The sequence below is a fragment of the Heterostelium album genome (genome assembly GCF_000004825.1).
Source record: "Heterostelium album PN500 unplaced genomic scaffold PPL_scaffold11, whole genome shotgun sequence".
In the NCBI taxonomy this organism is placed as follows: Eukaryota; Evosea; class Eumycetozoa; order Acytosteliales; family Acytosteliaceae; genus Heterostelium; species Heterostelium album.
The window spans coordinates 705,320-717,601 of NW_008805073.1; the positions used below are offsets into that span (position 1 = coordinate 705,320).

General features: G+C 31.6%; 7 protein-coding genes across 7 annotated transcripts; 4 read left to right on the forward strand and 3 right to left on the reverse strand.

The window, feature by feature from the left end:
• Nucleotide 1: 1 nt before the first annotated feature.
• On the reverse strand, nucleotides 2-678 carry PPL_09658 (tetratricopeptide repeat protein; the record flags this gene model as incomplete). The annotated part of the gene is made up of 3 exons (XM_020580451.1): nucleotides 2-158; nucleotides 281-393; nucleotides 457-678. 3 exons carry the CDS (start codon nucleotides 676-678, stop codon nucleotides 2-4), a joined length of 492 nt encoding a protein of 163 aa, XP_020429038.1.
• A 344-nt stretch (nucleotides 679-1,022) lies between these two features.
• Nucleotides 1,023-1,452, reverse strand: PPL_09659 (uncharacterized protein; the record flags this gene model as incomplete). Its single annotated transcript, XM_020580452.1, has 2 exons — nucleotides 1,023-1,130; nucleotides 1,207-1,452. The coding sequence occupies 2 exons, from the start codon at nucleotides 1,450-1,452 to the stop codon at nucleotides 1,023-1,025; spliced, it is 354 nt and encodes a 117-aa protein (XP_020429039.1).
• Nucleotides 1,453-1,820: 368 nt separating this feature from the next.
• On the forward strand, nucleotides 1,821-4,026 carry PPL_09660 (uncharacterized protein; the record flags this gene model as incomplete). The annotated part of the gene is made up of 2 exons (XM_020580453.1): nucleotides 1,821-3,857; nucleotides 4,018-4,026. 2 exons carry the CDS (start codon nucleotides 1,821-1,823, stop codon nucleotides 4,024-4,026), a joined length of 2,046 nt encoding a protein of 681 aa, XP_020429040.1.
• Nucleotides 4,027-4,178: 152 nt separating this feature from the next.
• On the reverse strand, nucleotides 4,179-6,909 carry gtf2e1-1 (transcription factor IIE; the record flags this gene model as incomplete). Its single annotated transcript, XM_020580454.1, has 8 exons — nucleotides 4,179-4,316; nucleotides 4,439-4,665; nucleotides 4,739-4,823; nucleotides 4,914-5,007; nucleotides 5,091-5,246; nucleotides 5,338-5,898; nucleotides 6,039-6,098; nucleotides 6,866-6,909. 8 exons carry the CDS (start codon nucleotides 6,907-6,909, stop codon nucleotides 4,179-4,181), a joined length of 1,365 nt encoding a protein of 454 aa, XP_020429041.1.
• A 137-nt stretch (nucleotides 6,910-7,046) lies between these two features.
• On the forward strand, nucleotides 7,047-8,630 carry PPL_09662 (uncharacterized protein; the record flags this gene model as incomplete). The annotated part of the gene is made up of 1 exon (XM_020580455.1): nucleotides 7,047-8,630. One exon carries the CDS (start codon nucleotides 7,047-7,049, stop codon nucleotides 8,628-8,630), a length of 1,584 nt encoding a protein of 527 aa, XP_020429042.1.
• A 56-nt stretch (nucleotides 8,631-8,686) lies between these two features.
• PPL_09663 (uncharacterized protein) lies at nucleotides 8,687-9,227 on the forward strand (the record flags this gene model as incomplete). The annotated part of the gene is made up of 2 exons (XM_020580456.1): nucleotides 8,687-8,696; nucleotides 8,926-9,227. 2 exons carry the CDS (start codon nucleotides 8,687-8,689, stop codon nucleotides 9,225-9,227), a joined length of 312 nt encoding a protein of 103 aa, XP_020429043.1.
• A 223-nt stretch (nucleotides 9,228-9,450) lies between these two features.
• PPL_09664 (uncharacterized protein) lies at nucleotides 9,451-11,700 on the forward strand (the record flags this gene model as incomplete). The annotated part of the gene is made up of 4 exons (XM_020580457.1): nucleotides 9,451-10,783; nucleotides 10,863-11,121; nucleotides 11,203-11,464; nucleotides 11,563-11,700. The coding sequence occupies 4 exons, from the start codon at nucleotides 9,451-9,453 to the stop codon at nucleotides 11,698-11,700; spliced, it is 1,992 nt and encodes a 663-aa protein (XP_020429044.1).
• Nucleotides 11,701-12,282: the final 582 nt, after the last annotated feature.

Below are 12,282 nucleotides of genomic sequence, written 5' to 3' on the forward strand. Positions count from 1 at the left end.
TTCAATGGCAATCACCTCTAGTCTTTGTTGATCGGTATGTTTCGGCGCACCGATGACATGTCGCTTTGCCGGATTCAGAATTGGAATTGACTTTTCCTTCATCTTTGTTTCTACCATCTGCTTCACCTCTGCCGCCAGATTCAATCGTTCCAACTCCTCTTGTCTAATAAGCAGCTTGAGTCGTTCATCCTGTTGGTCAGCAGGAACACCAGCCAACAGCTGTTTGAGCAACGTTAGGGCATCGGCATGTCTTTGTGTAGAGATAAAGTTGTCCAATAACTTGACTTGAAGATCACGTTTCTTTGATTCATCGGTAGTCAAAGGAATCAATTGTTCTACAATCTTTAATAGCTTATCATTTTCACCACTCTTTGTATATACATCCATTAAACCCTAATATAAATTAATAAATACCATTAATAATTAGATATAAAACAAAGTGATAGAGTAACTTACTCTTAATGGAAATGGTGATGCAGGTGTTAATGATAATGCATTCTGATAGGATTTCTCACTTTCAGGGTATCTATTGAGATTGAATAACGATAGACCCATAAAGAGATGTATATTAAAGTTGTTGTGATAATCCAACGAGTCTGTGCATATCTCTAATGCTTTCTTATAATCTTTCTTATCGATTGCATCTCTTGCATCTTTCAATGATTGTTTTAAATCCATACTGTTACTAGTTATTACATAAAACAATATGATATTTATATATTTTACAAAACAAACAAATAATAAATGTAAATTTAGAAATGATTGATGATCATCAAATCAAATCAAAAACACTTTTCTTATTTTTTTTGCAAAGTTCTAAAAATGAAGTTTTGTTTTTTCATGGCAAATATTAATATTCATACAGAATAATGTATCTATCGTCTCTCTCTCTCTCTCTCAGATAGAGCTATTTATTATTGTTTATGTGTTAACCAAATTGAATTAGTTTATTTTTTATTTTTTTTTTTGATGTTATATCATCTTTTAAAATAATTTAAGGGAAGAGGAGTTTGTTTGTTTGATTATAAAATGGTGCAACATTGAATTTCTGCATTGGGATCATCCTCGACTAATCCACTTCCTTTGCATCTTGAACACCTTATACGACCTTTGCCGTTACAGAAATGACACTTGAATCATGAAGTAAAGTTATTGTTAGAATCATGATTTCAAAAGTTTTAAATTATGTTTGATTGGAATACTCACATTTATAGAAATTCTTCCGTTGTTGCATCTTCCTGAACCTTTGCAGTGGAAACACTCACTTTCACCATGGCCACGACAGCGCGAACACTTTTTGGTGGCAAGTTGTTGTGGAGGATAACCATGTTTTTGTGGATAACCTTGTTGTTGATAGCCTTGTTGCTGTGGGTAACCTTGTTGCTGTGGGGCACAAGTAGATAATGGTATATCATCTCTTGAAGAATATTGATTTGAGTCTTGTCGAATCATGATTTAATTAAAAGAAATATCGAAATAAAACTTTTGCCTATTGGTTTAGTGCCAAAAAACTGTCAATAATCGACAGTCCCAGAAAATTGAGATAAAGATATTCCTTAGTTTGTTTTTCCATACTCAGTTATAACATTATTACTTCAACTCAAAATCATTTGTTTATAAGAAAGAATTTAAAACAAGAGATTAGATATTATTTACGACATTGTTTTACTAAATATATATAGCTCCAGTGTGTAAAAAAATTCAATGAAATTATGTGATTCTTTGATTTGATTTTTTCAGAAGTTTTGAAGAATCTTTTTTTTACAATAATAAATATTAGAGTAAGATGGTGATTGTTTAATAGTAGTAATAATAGTAGAATGGAAATAGATAATCTATTTAAAAAAGTTATTTTTCAAAAGTTTTTATCAAGTCAAGTATTTTATAATATAAAATGTATTGGCGATCGTATCAGAGTTGCACATTCAGTTAAAGTAAAGAGATGGAATCAGCTATCATTTAATTACCTATGTAAAAGAAAGTTATTTACTCTATTAAAGTATTGGTTGGCGATTAGATTGGAGAGAATAGATTATCTGGAGAGTCAACAAGATCTTTGGGCAAAGATTCCTTATAGCTTGGCGACGTATGATGAACGCTTGGATGACTATGGTATGATCTTTAATTTTCAATCGATCAATATATTCCTACAGAATTGTGGTGATTACGAGCTGTTCAAATTGATCTACCGGCGATTCGGTCATTTCTTTGAGTTGGCACTCGACGAGTTCAGTTGTAAGAGCCAATATGTGTATCCTAGAGTACTTATCCATGCATGTCAAGGTGGAAACGATCAAATCGTTCAGTTTCTCTTGGACCAAGGTTTCAAAATATGTGATCATTCACATCATCCTGGTCAGACAGAACTACTCCACGCTTCACTCTCTGGAAATATGAAATTGTTGAAACTCATCGCCAAGAAGGTGAAATTTAACTATTCTACAATTACATTGATTGCCTCTGAAAATCATGATAAACCCAAAGATCAACGTGTTTCCAGTGACGCTCTATTGTATCTAATGAAGCGGATTGCAAAGCTTGACAGTAATATGCCGCTATCAGATGGATTCATCAGTAACATGCTATACAATGGTCGTCTGGATGTACTTCAATACCTCATTGAAACGAATAAGATCACATGCATAGAGGACAGTTATGTTGGACAATCGGAACACACTCTACTCGATACAGCTATTTCCGATAGTCTAGAGTTATTCAATTTCGTTCGATCCAATATTAAGTTTTCAGATGAACAATTCCTAACCGACAAGAGTATTTCACAATTGGTCAAATATTTCGGTGGAATGGATCAACCGGATCAAGAACAATTCGATAATCATTTTGTAAAGGTTTTTCTTGTACTCTATTCAATGATTAGTAAATCAACATTTACATCGACTGGTATCATGTGTAGTGCAATTCAACAAGACAACTTCCGGCTACTCAAGAGCATGGATGTTCTCAATGGAATAACCGATCCACAAGATCTATTTATCGCTGCTTTGAAGCATGGAAATATCAAAGCATTGGATTACATTTTCAACAAAAGATTCCCACTTTTTATGGATTCACAATTGATTGACCCAATTGTATTGGATATGATCAAGAAAGAGAGAATCGATATTCTACAGATGCTATCGGATAACACTGAATATATATATGCCAAATCTGCACTGACGGAAGCTGCCAGACTTGGTCAAATGGAAACTTTAAAATTCCTCCTCTATTGTGGAAGAAATGATGGTTGTGAACCTCATACTTTGGCGTGGTGTTTGGCAACTCCAAACTATTGCACTGAAACCATAGATTTTCTTCTTGAGAATTGTCTGTCTCATTTCAATCTAAAATCAGTTGAACCGATCAAGAATGCATGTATTAGAGGTGACTTGAACATGGTGGTAAAGTTGGTGGACTATGGATTCTCTGTGACTACCGACGCCATGGATGAAGCAGCGGCCAACAATCACCTAGCGTTGGTAAAGTATTTACATCACAACAGAAGTGAAGGTTGCACAACGGCAGGTTTAAACCAAGCTCTGGCAAATGGGAACATTGAAGTGATACAGTTTCTTCATTCGAACCGATCGGAACGTTTCAATTATATTGGAATCGATAAGGCTTTGGCCAATGGACACCAAGAGATCATAGAGTTTGTCGTAGCGAACAGTGATCAGCGATGGACGAGCAAAGGAATCACTACGGCATTGTTCAACCGACACTACCGATTGGCACGTTATGCAATGTCGGTATCTAACGACATTACATCGAAATCGGTGGAGAGAATACCGTACACTCATTTGACGGTAAAGAAACTGATGAGAGCATTCAGATTCTATTACAACCTAGGATATCTAGAAGTAAGTGTAATCAATAAGCGAGTTTACGACTGCTATTTCATCGATTACAATCTATTCTTTTTGAATCTACTCAATCCTCATGAGAAAATTAACAATTGGCACAAACTATTTCAGTTCCAAAACACTAGATTCACTGCATACCATAGTATTTTTGAAATAGTTAGATTAAAAATACACAAATGGCAACTTTATTTTAAATCAAAAACAAATGAAGTATTATCTAATTTATTTAAATAAAATTAAAGAAGAAGAAGAAGAAATGGTATTATTTATAATATAATATAATATCGACATATATATATAAATATTTATATGATTCAATTAAATGTTGTTATTATTATTACTATTATTATTATTATTATTTGACCTTTTTAAGTTATTAATTACTTGTTGTTGTTGTTGCGGTTGTTTATTGTTTTTCAATTTATAAATATAAACAACTTTTAACTTATTGAATTTCTATTACAAAATTATAAAGAGCTGAACTGTAATCCTGTGTAGATTTTAATTGATAAATGAATTGATTAGTAAACCAAGATAAATTAAATATATTAATGTATATTAATTAAATGAATACTTACTTCATATTCTTGAGAGGTCATATTCTCTTGATCCTCTTCAGTTATTTGATTGATTGGTTTCTTAGAGTCACCAATATAGATCTCTGGTAGATGTTCAAACTTTGCTTTCTTTGGTACCAATCCGATATCATCGGATGGTTCTCTCTTTTTGATTGGTGATTCACCGTCTTTATCTTTATCTTTTTCCTTATCTTTATTCATATCATCTTTAAAATGTTTATTTATATCTATATACATATATTTTAATAAATCAATAACAGATTAATATTAAAACTAATGATCAATTAAAATAAAACTTACAATCTATATAGAATTTCTCATCCAATGGCTTTGTTTTAGCTGGGATAACATTAAGTGGTGGTTGTTTCTCTATTTTTACAGTTTCCTAAAAATTATAATTTTTATAGTTGTTGTTGTTGTTAAAAGATGATCAACAAATCAAATTGATTGTTAGATAACATTTTAATGTACTTACAGTAGATACTTTTGATTTTGCAATAGCCTCTAACTCTGATGGTTTAGATATAGTAGATAAGAGCCAAGGTGGTACTGATACTCCTGTTTTCTTACTAAAAATAGATAGATAGATAGATGGTTAGTTAGTTAGTTATCAATCAACTCTATCATCAAACTACTCTATTATAATATGTACATTTCTTTTTTTACAGTTGATGGTAATAAACCATCTATATTATCAGAGTCGTAGATATCGACGTAGAATTCCAAATTCTGAGCAGATGGATCTATCCATCCTCTGACTGTATTATTATTATTGTTGTTACTACTGGTATCTCTTGTAAATGCACCACTGTTATATTATATTGCAAATGTGATAATAATAATAATAATAATAATAATAAGTTAGTAAAGTTATTAGATATTAGATATTAGATATTTACATTGGTTTCGAAAAAGCAGGATTGGTATTTGAGTTGATGGTCAGGGATGGACCGGCAGCTTGTGTGTCATCGGCGAGATCACGTGCAAACAACGGGATTTGAAGACCGTCGGTCTTCTTTAGCTGATCGATGATCTTTTTGATTTGAACAAACTGATCGGTGTTGGCACGTTGTGTCTCTGCGTTGATCACCTCCTGTGGCAGACCACCGCATGTGTCGCACTCGAGAGTACCTTCCATCGGGTTGAGCAATCGCGGTATGTCGTAGGCAGTGAACATCTTTGAGCAGTTGGTACATCGATAGCTCTGAAGATCCAACTTCTTTGCCTTTTGTTCGTCTAGCTTCTGACGAATCTTGTACAATCGGTACTTGAGCACATCGATCAAGTACTTGTAATCGAGGTACCACAGAACAACGTTGGTAGCACGATCGCCCGGTCCTTTCGGTTCAACCTTTATCTCCTGTGATTTCAAGAGCGAATCGTTCTTCAAATCACTGAGTACCTTTCGAACGAATTTCGTTGGTAATCTAAGTTTCAAAGCTAAATCTTCATCTCTTACTCTATATATATATATATATATGTATTATAAGTATTAAAAGTAAGTATATAGATTTTTATGACTATTACTTAATTTGTTTGAAAATAAATTGATTGTGTTGTGTTATGTTGTGTTGTGTTGTGTTGTGTTTAGATTACTTACCTTCTTTTCTCTCTTAATAGTGCATCAATTACAACTACATGTTCGTCATGATAGAACGCTCTTATAATCAATTTAACAAGATCATCTAGAATAATATAGATATTTGAAGAGGATGACATTGAAACAAAAATCCACCAACTACTCTACTCTTTTTTATTTTCTTTATCTTTGTTTTTGTTTTTTTTGTTTATTAATCTGATAAATAAATGATTATGATGATAATTTATTAATTTTTAGTTAAAATCAGTATAGTCTTTTAATATTTATTTATTAACTCAATAGATGTAAAAGATGCTTAAAAAGAAAAAGATAACAGACAGACAAAACTACAAAATGAATGGTATTGATAGAACAACCTGTTGTTTTATTTTGTTTTGTTTCTGCAAATTTCTCATTTTTTTTTTTCAAAAATTACAAATAAAATAAAAAATAAAAAAAAACTGGATTAATAAAGAAAAAAAAAATCTTAATTTTAATTATTTATTTACTAATACTTCTAGTTTTCCACAATAGATAACAATAAATATTTCAATAAACAAAACTGAGAGTAAAATTTAAATTTGGTGAACCTGAAACTTAAGTTTATTGGATTTTCATTATGTTTTTTTAGATTTAATACCTGATTGGAAAATAAATAGAAAAAACAAGTTAAGAACTATAGATATTCCCCAAAAGATAGTATAAATATTCTTTAAAATCTAGGGAATCTGTTTGTTTTTAATTAAAAATTTAAGTTAAATACTCAGAATGCATGATCAATTTTAAATATAGATTTAGGTGATTTTGAAAAAATTGAAAAAAAACACATTTTTTTTTCTAGGACTTACAATTTTGATTCCTTGTCTAAAATTTTAATTTTTTTCAACACCATTTTTTTTTTTCTTACACTATTTATGTTGCAAAAGATGTAACATGTTTTACTATTGGTAATAGTTATATGATCACGAAAAATAATTATAGATATTAAAAAAAAATTAAAAAAAATTAAAATTAAATATAAATTATTTAATGGAAGATAATTGTGAAAATTCACAACAACAACATCAACTTCACCATCAATATTCTATTACCAACAATAACAACAATGACTCTCAACAAAATCCATTAATTCCATCCCCTTGGAATAGTAACCAACAACAAATTGAGCAACATCAACATCATCTCCACCAATCCACTTTTACAAACCTACCTCATCAACAACAACTCCAACATTCCGGTCCGACTGATTTCGACATGGAACTACCCGAGACTTGGTGTACATATTCTTTTCCCAGCCAACAAGATGACCTACAACAACACCAACATCAACAACATCAACACCAAAATAATAATGACTACCAAATGATTGAAACAACCTCACCAACAACCCTTTCCAATTCAAGTTCTTCCACTTCTACCTATTTATCACCAACCTTTAATAATTATTCAATATCTTCACCACCAATCATACCTTCCAACAACAGTAAATCAAAAAAGAAAGGAAAAAATTCAAAATCGAAATCAAATTTAATTAGAGTGAGTGAAGATAGTGAGAAACCACTTACAATGCAGATATTGAAATATACCAAATTAGTTATTCAACATGGTTGTGGTTCATTTAAATTGTTGGTTTCAGGAAAGGAAAATCCATCGAGGTTGAAGGTTTTGGCAATGGTAAAGTGTGAATCACCCTCGGCCTTTATTCTTACAGATGATAGCTCATATGTGCCGGCCAGTGGAGAAGTCAAGATGAGGATAACATTCGACCGGAAAGATGCAGCCTATTCAGAGATCCAAGTGATTTTCACACTCTTGAAATTCGATAGTGAATTCAATTTTAGTCAGATCTGCCAGGAAACCACCAGCGAGCTTATCGATTTCCATAACACCACCAAGAGTCTGCCATATCCAACCATTTTCAAACTAAAGGAAATCTCAGTGCTTCCCGAGCAATTGCAATTGCAACAGAAGAAACAATCAAAGGATATCGAAGCAAAGAAAGGCGAAACTTTAATCATGCTCAAAGTCGATAGATTAAAGATGGGCCGTACCAACATGATGACTATTTTCTTTGTAAATAGCGACAATCTTATAGTTTATCGAGTTGGTCAATCCTCGATATGTCATGACAGTAATACAAGAGCATACTTTGTATTGCCAAGGACCATTTTAGATTTACAGGATATAAGAGTTTTTGTTAGATATGAATCAAAAGGCCATTCATTCAATACAATTCCTTCATTAGAAAACACATATGAATGGAAAATTGTGGACAACAATGAAAATAACTTTAACAAAGAAAACAATGCTTATCATTATGGTCTGTTGAATCCAACTCAAAATCCCACGAATGAAAATAACAATAAAATCATAATTCTAAACATCCAAAATAATAATAATAATAATAATAATAATAATAATAATAATAATAATAATAATAATAATAATAATAATAATAATAATAATAATAATAATAATAATAATAATAATAATAATAATAATAATAATAATAATAATGATAATATTTATTATAGTCCAGAATACAACTCCAACATTAATAATAATAACAATAACAACAACAATATTAATAATGCTAATAATATTAATAATTAAAATAATAGTCCAGAATTTAACAATAAATGAAAAAAATATTATAAACACAAAATAAAATGATTTTACGTAAAATTTCTAAGTATCAGAATCTTATGCTAATTTAAGAATATGATGAACCTGAAGCTAAAAGTTGAATCGATCAATAAATAAACAAACTAACACATTGTATATTTAAATTTATATCTATTATTACTTTCCTATTTTTTTCTTGACTTATTTCCCTCAAGAAAAACATTTAAGTAGAATGATCAGTTTAGTTTTCATTTTTTTTTTTTTTTTTTAAATATTTAATAAGATATGCAGAATGTTGATACAGTTAATAATAAGTTTGCAAACTTAATAATAAGTATTCAATCAAAAGATGGTTCGATGTGCCCTTCCTGTAATGAAGGCAGTCGATATTTAAATAAAATTATTACCGGAGTAGATGTTCTTATATGTAGTGAATGTACCGCCATCTTTTCAGGTGCAAACGAAACAGACTTTGACACCTTTGATTCACTACTACAGAGAGTACAAGAAGAAACAGGCAATGCAAACCTAAGATTAGAAGATCTCATTATTGGCGATGATGAGCCTGAAATACAAAATGAATAGTATATTTTTATTTCGAATAATAATAATAATAATAAGTTATAAAATAAAAAAATTGTCTTTGACTGTTGGTAAATAACCACCCAAAAATGATTTTCCAAGAACCCTCGTCTTTTTCGTTTTTTTTTTTTTTTTTGAATTATTGTTAGATTATCTCTCTTTTTATTAAAACCTTTCATTGTTAGGGGTATGAAGATGTTTACAGAGTAAAGTGCACTGTAATACAATGAGTAACAGTAGTAATCATAAACGAAAAAATACAAACTATAACAATGGAAAAACAACTGATATAGAAGAGAGCAGAAAGAAAGCAAAGTCTCTTCATTCTGAAAAATTACGTTTTAAAATCAACGACAATAACAATAAAAATAATACACACAGTCATAGAAGAAGTAGTACCTCTGATATCAGTAATAGTTGCAGTAGCAGTGGTAGTAGTCGTGGAGGTAGCAGCAGTAGTAGTAGACGTCATAGTAGTAGCGGTAATAGTAGCAGCAGGAAAAAAGATGATGAAGAGTCAGTTGAAAATTATAAAACAACAACAACAACAACAACAACAACAAATTATTCGCAGTTTGATTTGAAAAGAGATATTAGAAATAGTTTTTATGACTATAGATCAGGCAGTGGCAGTGGTTTTGGTGTTAATCTCAACAAAGAAGATATATTCTATGGATTTGAAGATGAAAAATCAGTGAAACAGAATATTCGTCAGTTGGCATCATCGAATCCATCAGAGATGACACCATTTCTTAGAACTAATCATCGTAATAACTATGTTTGTAAACCGACAACAACAACAACAACAACGACAACATCATCAACATCCCCATCAACAACAACAACATCATCATCATCAAGATCTACCAATAGAAATAATAATAGCAATAGTATAAGTAGTAATAACAACGATGCCAATGTCAATGACGATACCAACAACACTCTCTTTGACTTTCCAAGTTGTTTTCCACAGTGCAGTAACAACCTTTACATCGACGGTGCACTCTCTTCCTTCCAACCACTCATTAAGTTCAAGAATGAAATACGATTGAAACTACTCACTAGACCATATCCACTATCTATAAACAATTACATTTCACCACTTTGGTTTGAAGAACATTTCAATAATAATATTAATAATAATAGTAATAATAATAATAATAATATAAATGATAATATAACAACAACAACAACAACAACAACAACAACAACAAATAATAATATAAATGATAAAATAATATATAAAAATAAGATATTAGAACAAGAAGGAGTACCAGCGGGTTTGTTACAATCGATATTGAAGGAAGAGGAAAAGAGTAGATCTATTAGTTTACAACAGGATAGGACATCATTTAACTATGGCAATACAATGTTGAATATTAAAGATAAACTGTTGGTGTTTGCATCTGGTAGCAATATGAATGTACTCACACTACACTCTTTGATATCTAAAGACAATGGTGTTTTCCCATTGAAATATCAATACGATCAACATGCATTACATTATTATAATCAACCACAAACTATTTTGAATATAGATTATTATAAATACTCAAAATGTAAGTTATTAACAAACACAATTATATTAAACTAATATTAATTATTAATATTAATAATGGATATTTATTTGTTTTTTAGATATTTATTTAATTTATTTTAGAACTTTATATTCTGTATATTTCTTTTATCTTCGTTATAATAATGACAATAATAATAATAATAATAATAGTTTTCAAAGTAAAGATGAAGCTATAAAGAATTCATCTTTAGAATTTATCAATAAGACAACTTTTAAAGATATAGTATCTGATGTCTGTATATCTAGTAGATCTCTTGAGATTGCTTATGTATTACTTTCAGATGGTAGTTTATTATCATTAAACTATCAAGCTAAACAGTATGTAATTAGTTTAAAATATTTGTATATTAAGATATTGGTATAGGCTTTTGTTTACTAATATAATTAATCTTATCTTAGTGATTATAATAAATATTTAAAGTTATTATTAAAATCAGGAGGTGACCATGAATCATTGAGAATTGGAGAATGGAAGAAACTTAGACTGTCAAGAGATACTGGAATTCACTGCTATATTGCTTGTCCTACAGAGTTGATAGCGGTCGAAGTCTATGGTGGAACAACGGAAACCGTTCAGTGTAGATTGTTAATGAATCATCTTTCCTACGGTTTGTTGACTGGTTTCTTGATGTTGGATCACTTCCAGATGGTCGTTACAACGGTGAGTCACGTGCTGCTGTTTGACATTCGCTACTTTGAGAAACCACTGGTTGTCTGGAAGTTCTTTGAGTTGCAGCCGCCACATCCCATGAATATCAGTCATATCGTTCACCACCAGCTGCTCGACAACATCAATCTCTTGGTAATTCATTCGAATATCACTGGTTTCGTTACGTTTTTGCAGTTTGGTCACAAGCCGTTTCCTCAGCAACTGCAGTTGCCGCACCTCGACTTTAGACCGCGCTCCGTTGTCGACCATTCCGACTTTGACCTGAAGACACAGTTCTACTTGGATAAACCATTCAGCTACTTGATGAACCAGCAACACTCCACTGTAAATACACACCACGTACCGGTAGCCACTGGTGTTCCGTTCGTGGCGGTGCCGTGCTTTGGCGCGCTAAAGTCGGGCGACGATTCGATTCCACAGAATCCGTTCCGCGACGAACCACTCGTTGGTGTGACCACTCTACAGACACATCCAACTTTTTTGACACTTTTACAAATGAACCGGGTTGGTGACATTGTTTCCACGCGATATCATGTCAAATACCGACAGTTCCAGTCGGCCGAACAACCCTCTCACCATCACACTCTCACGCAACACAACATCTACCGAACACGATTGCAAATTGAATATCTAAACAGGACTGTTGACAAAAGAAATCTGACAAACTATGCAGCTAATCCCTCTACAAAGAAAACGACTATCAAGTTGAAACAGTTGCCAAAGTATTTGCAGTTGATTCACACATTGCCTTTCGACCCAAAGGAACTGGCGCATCACAACAACCTGTTGTTCTCCACGATCGTAGAGCT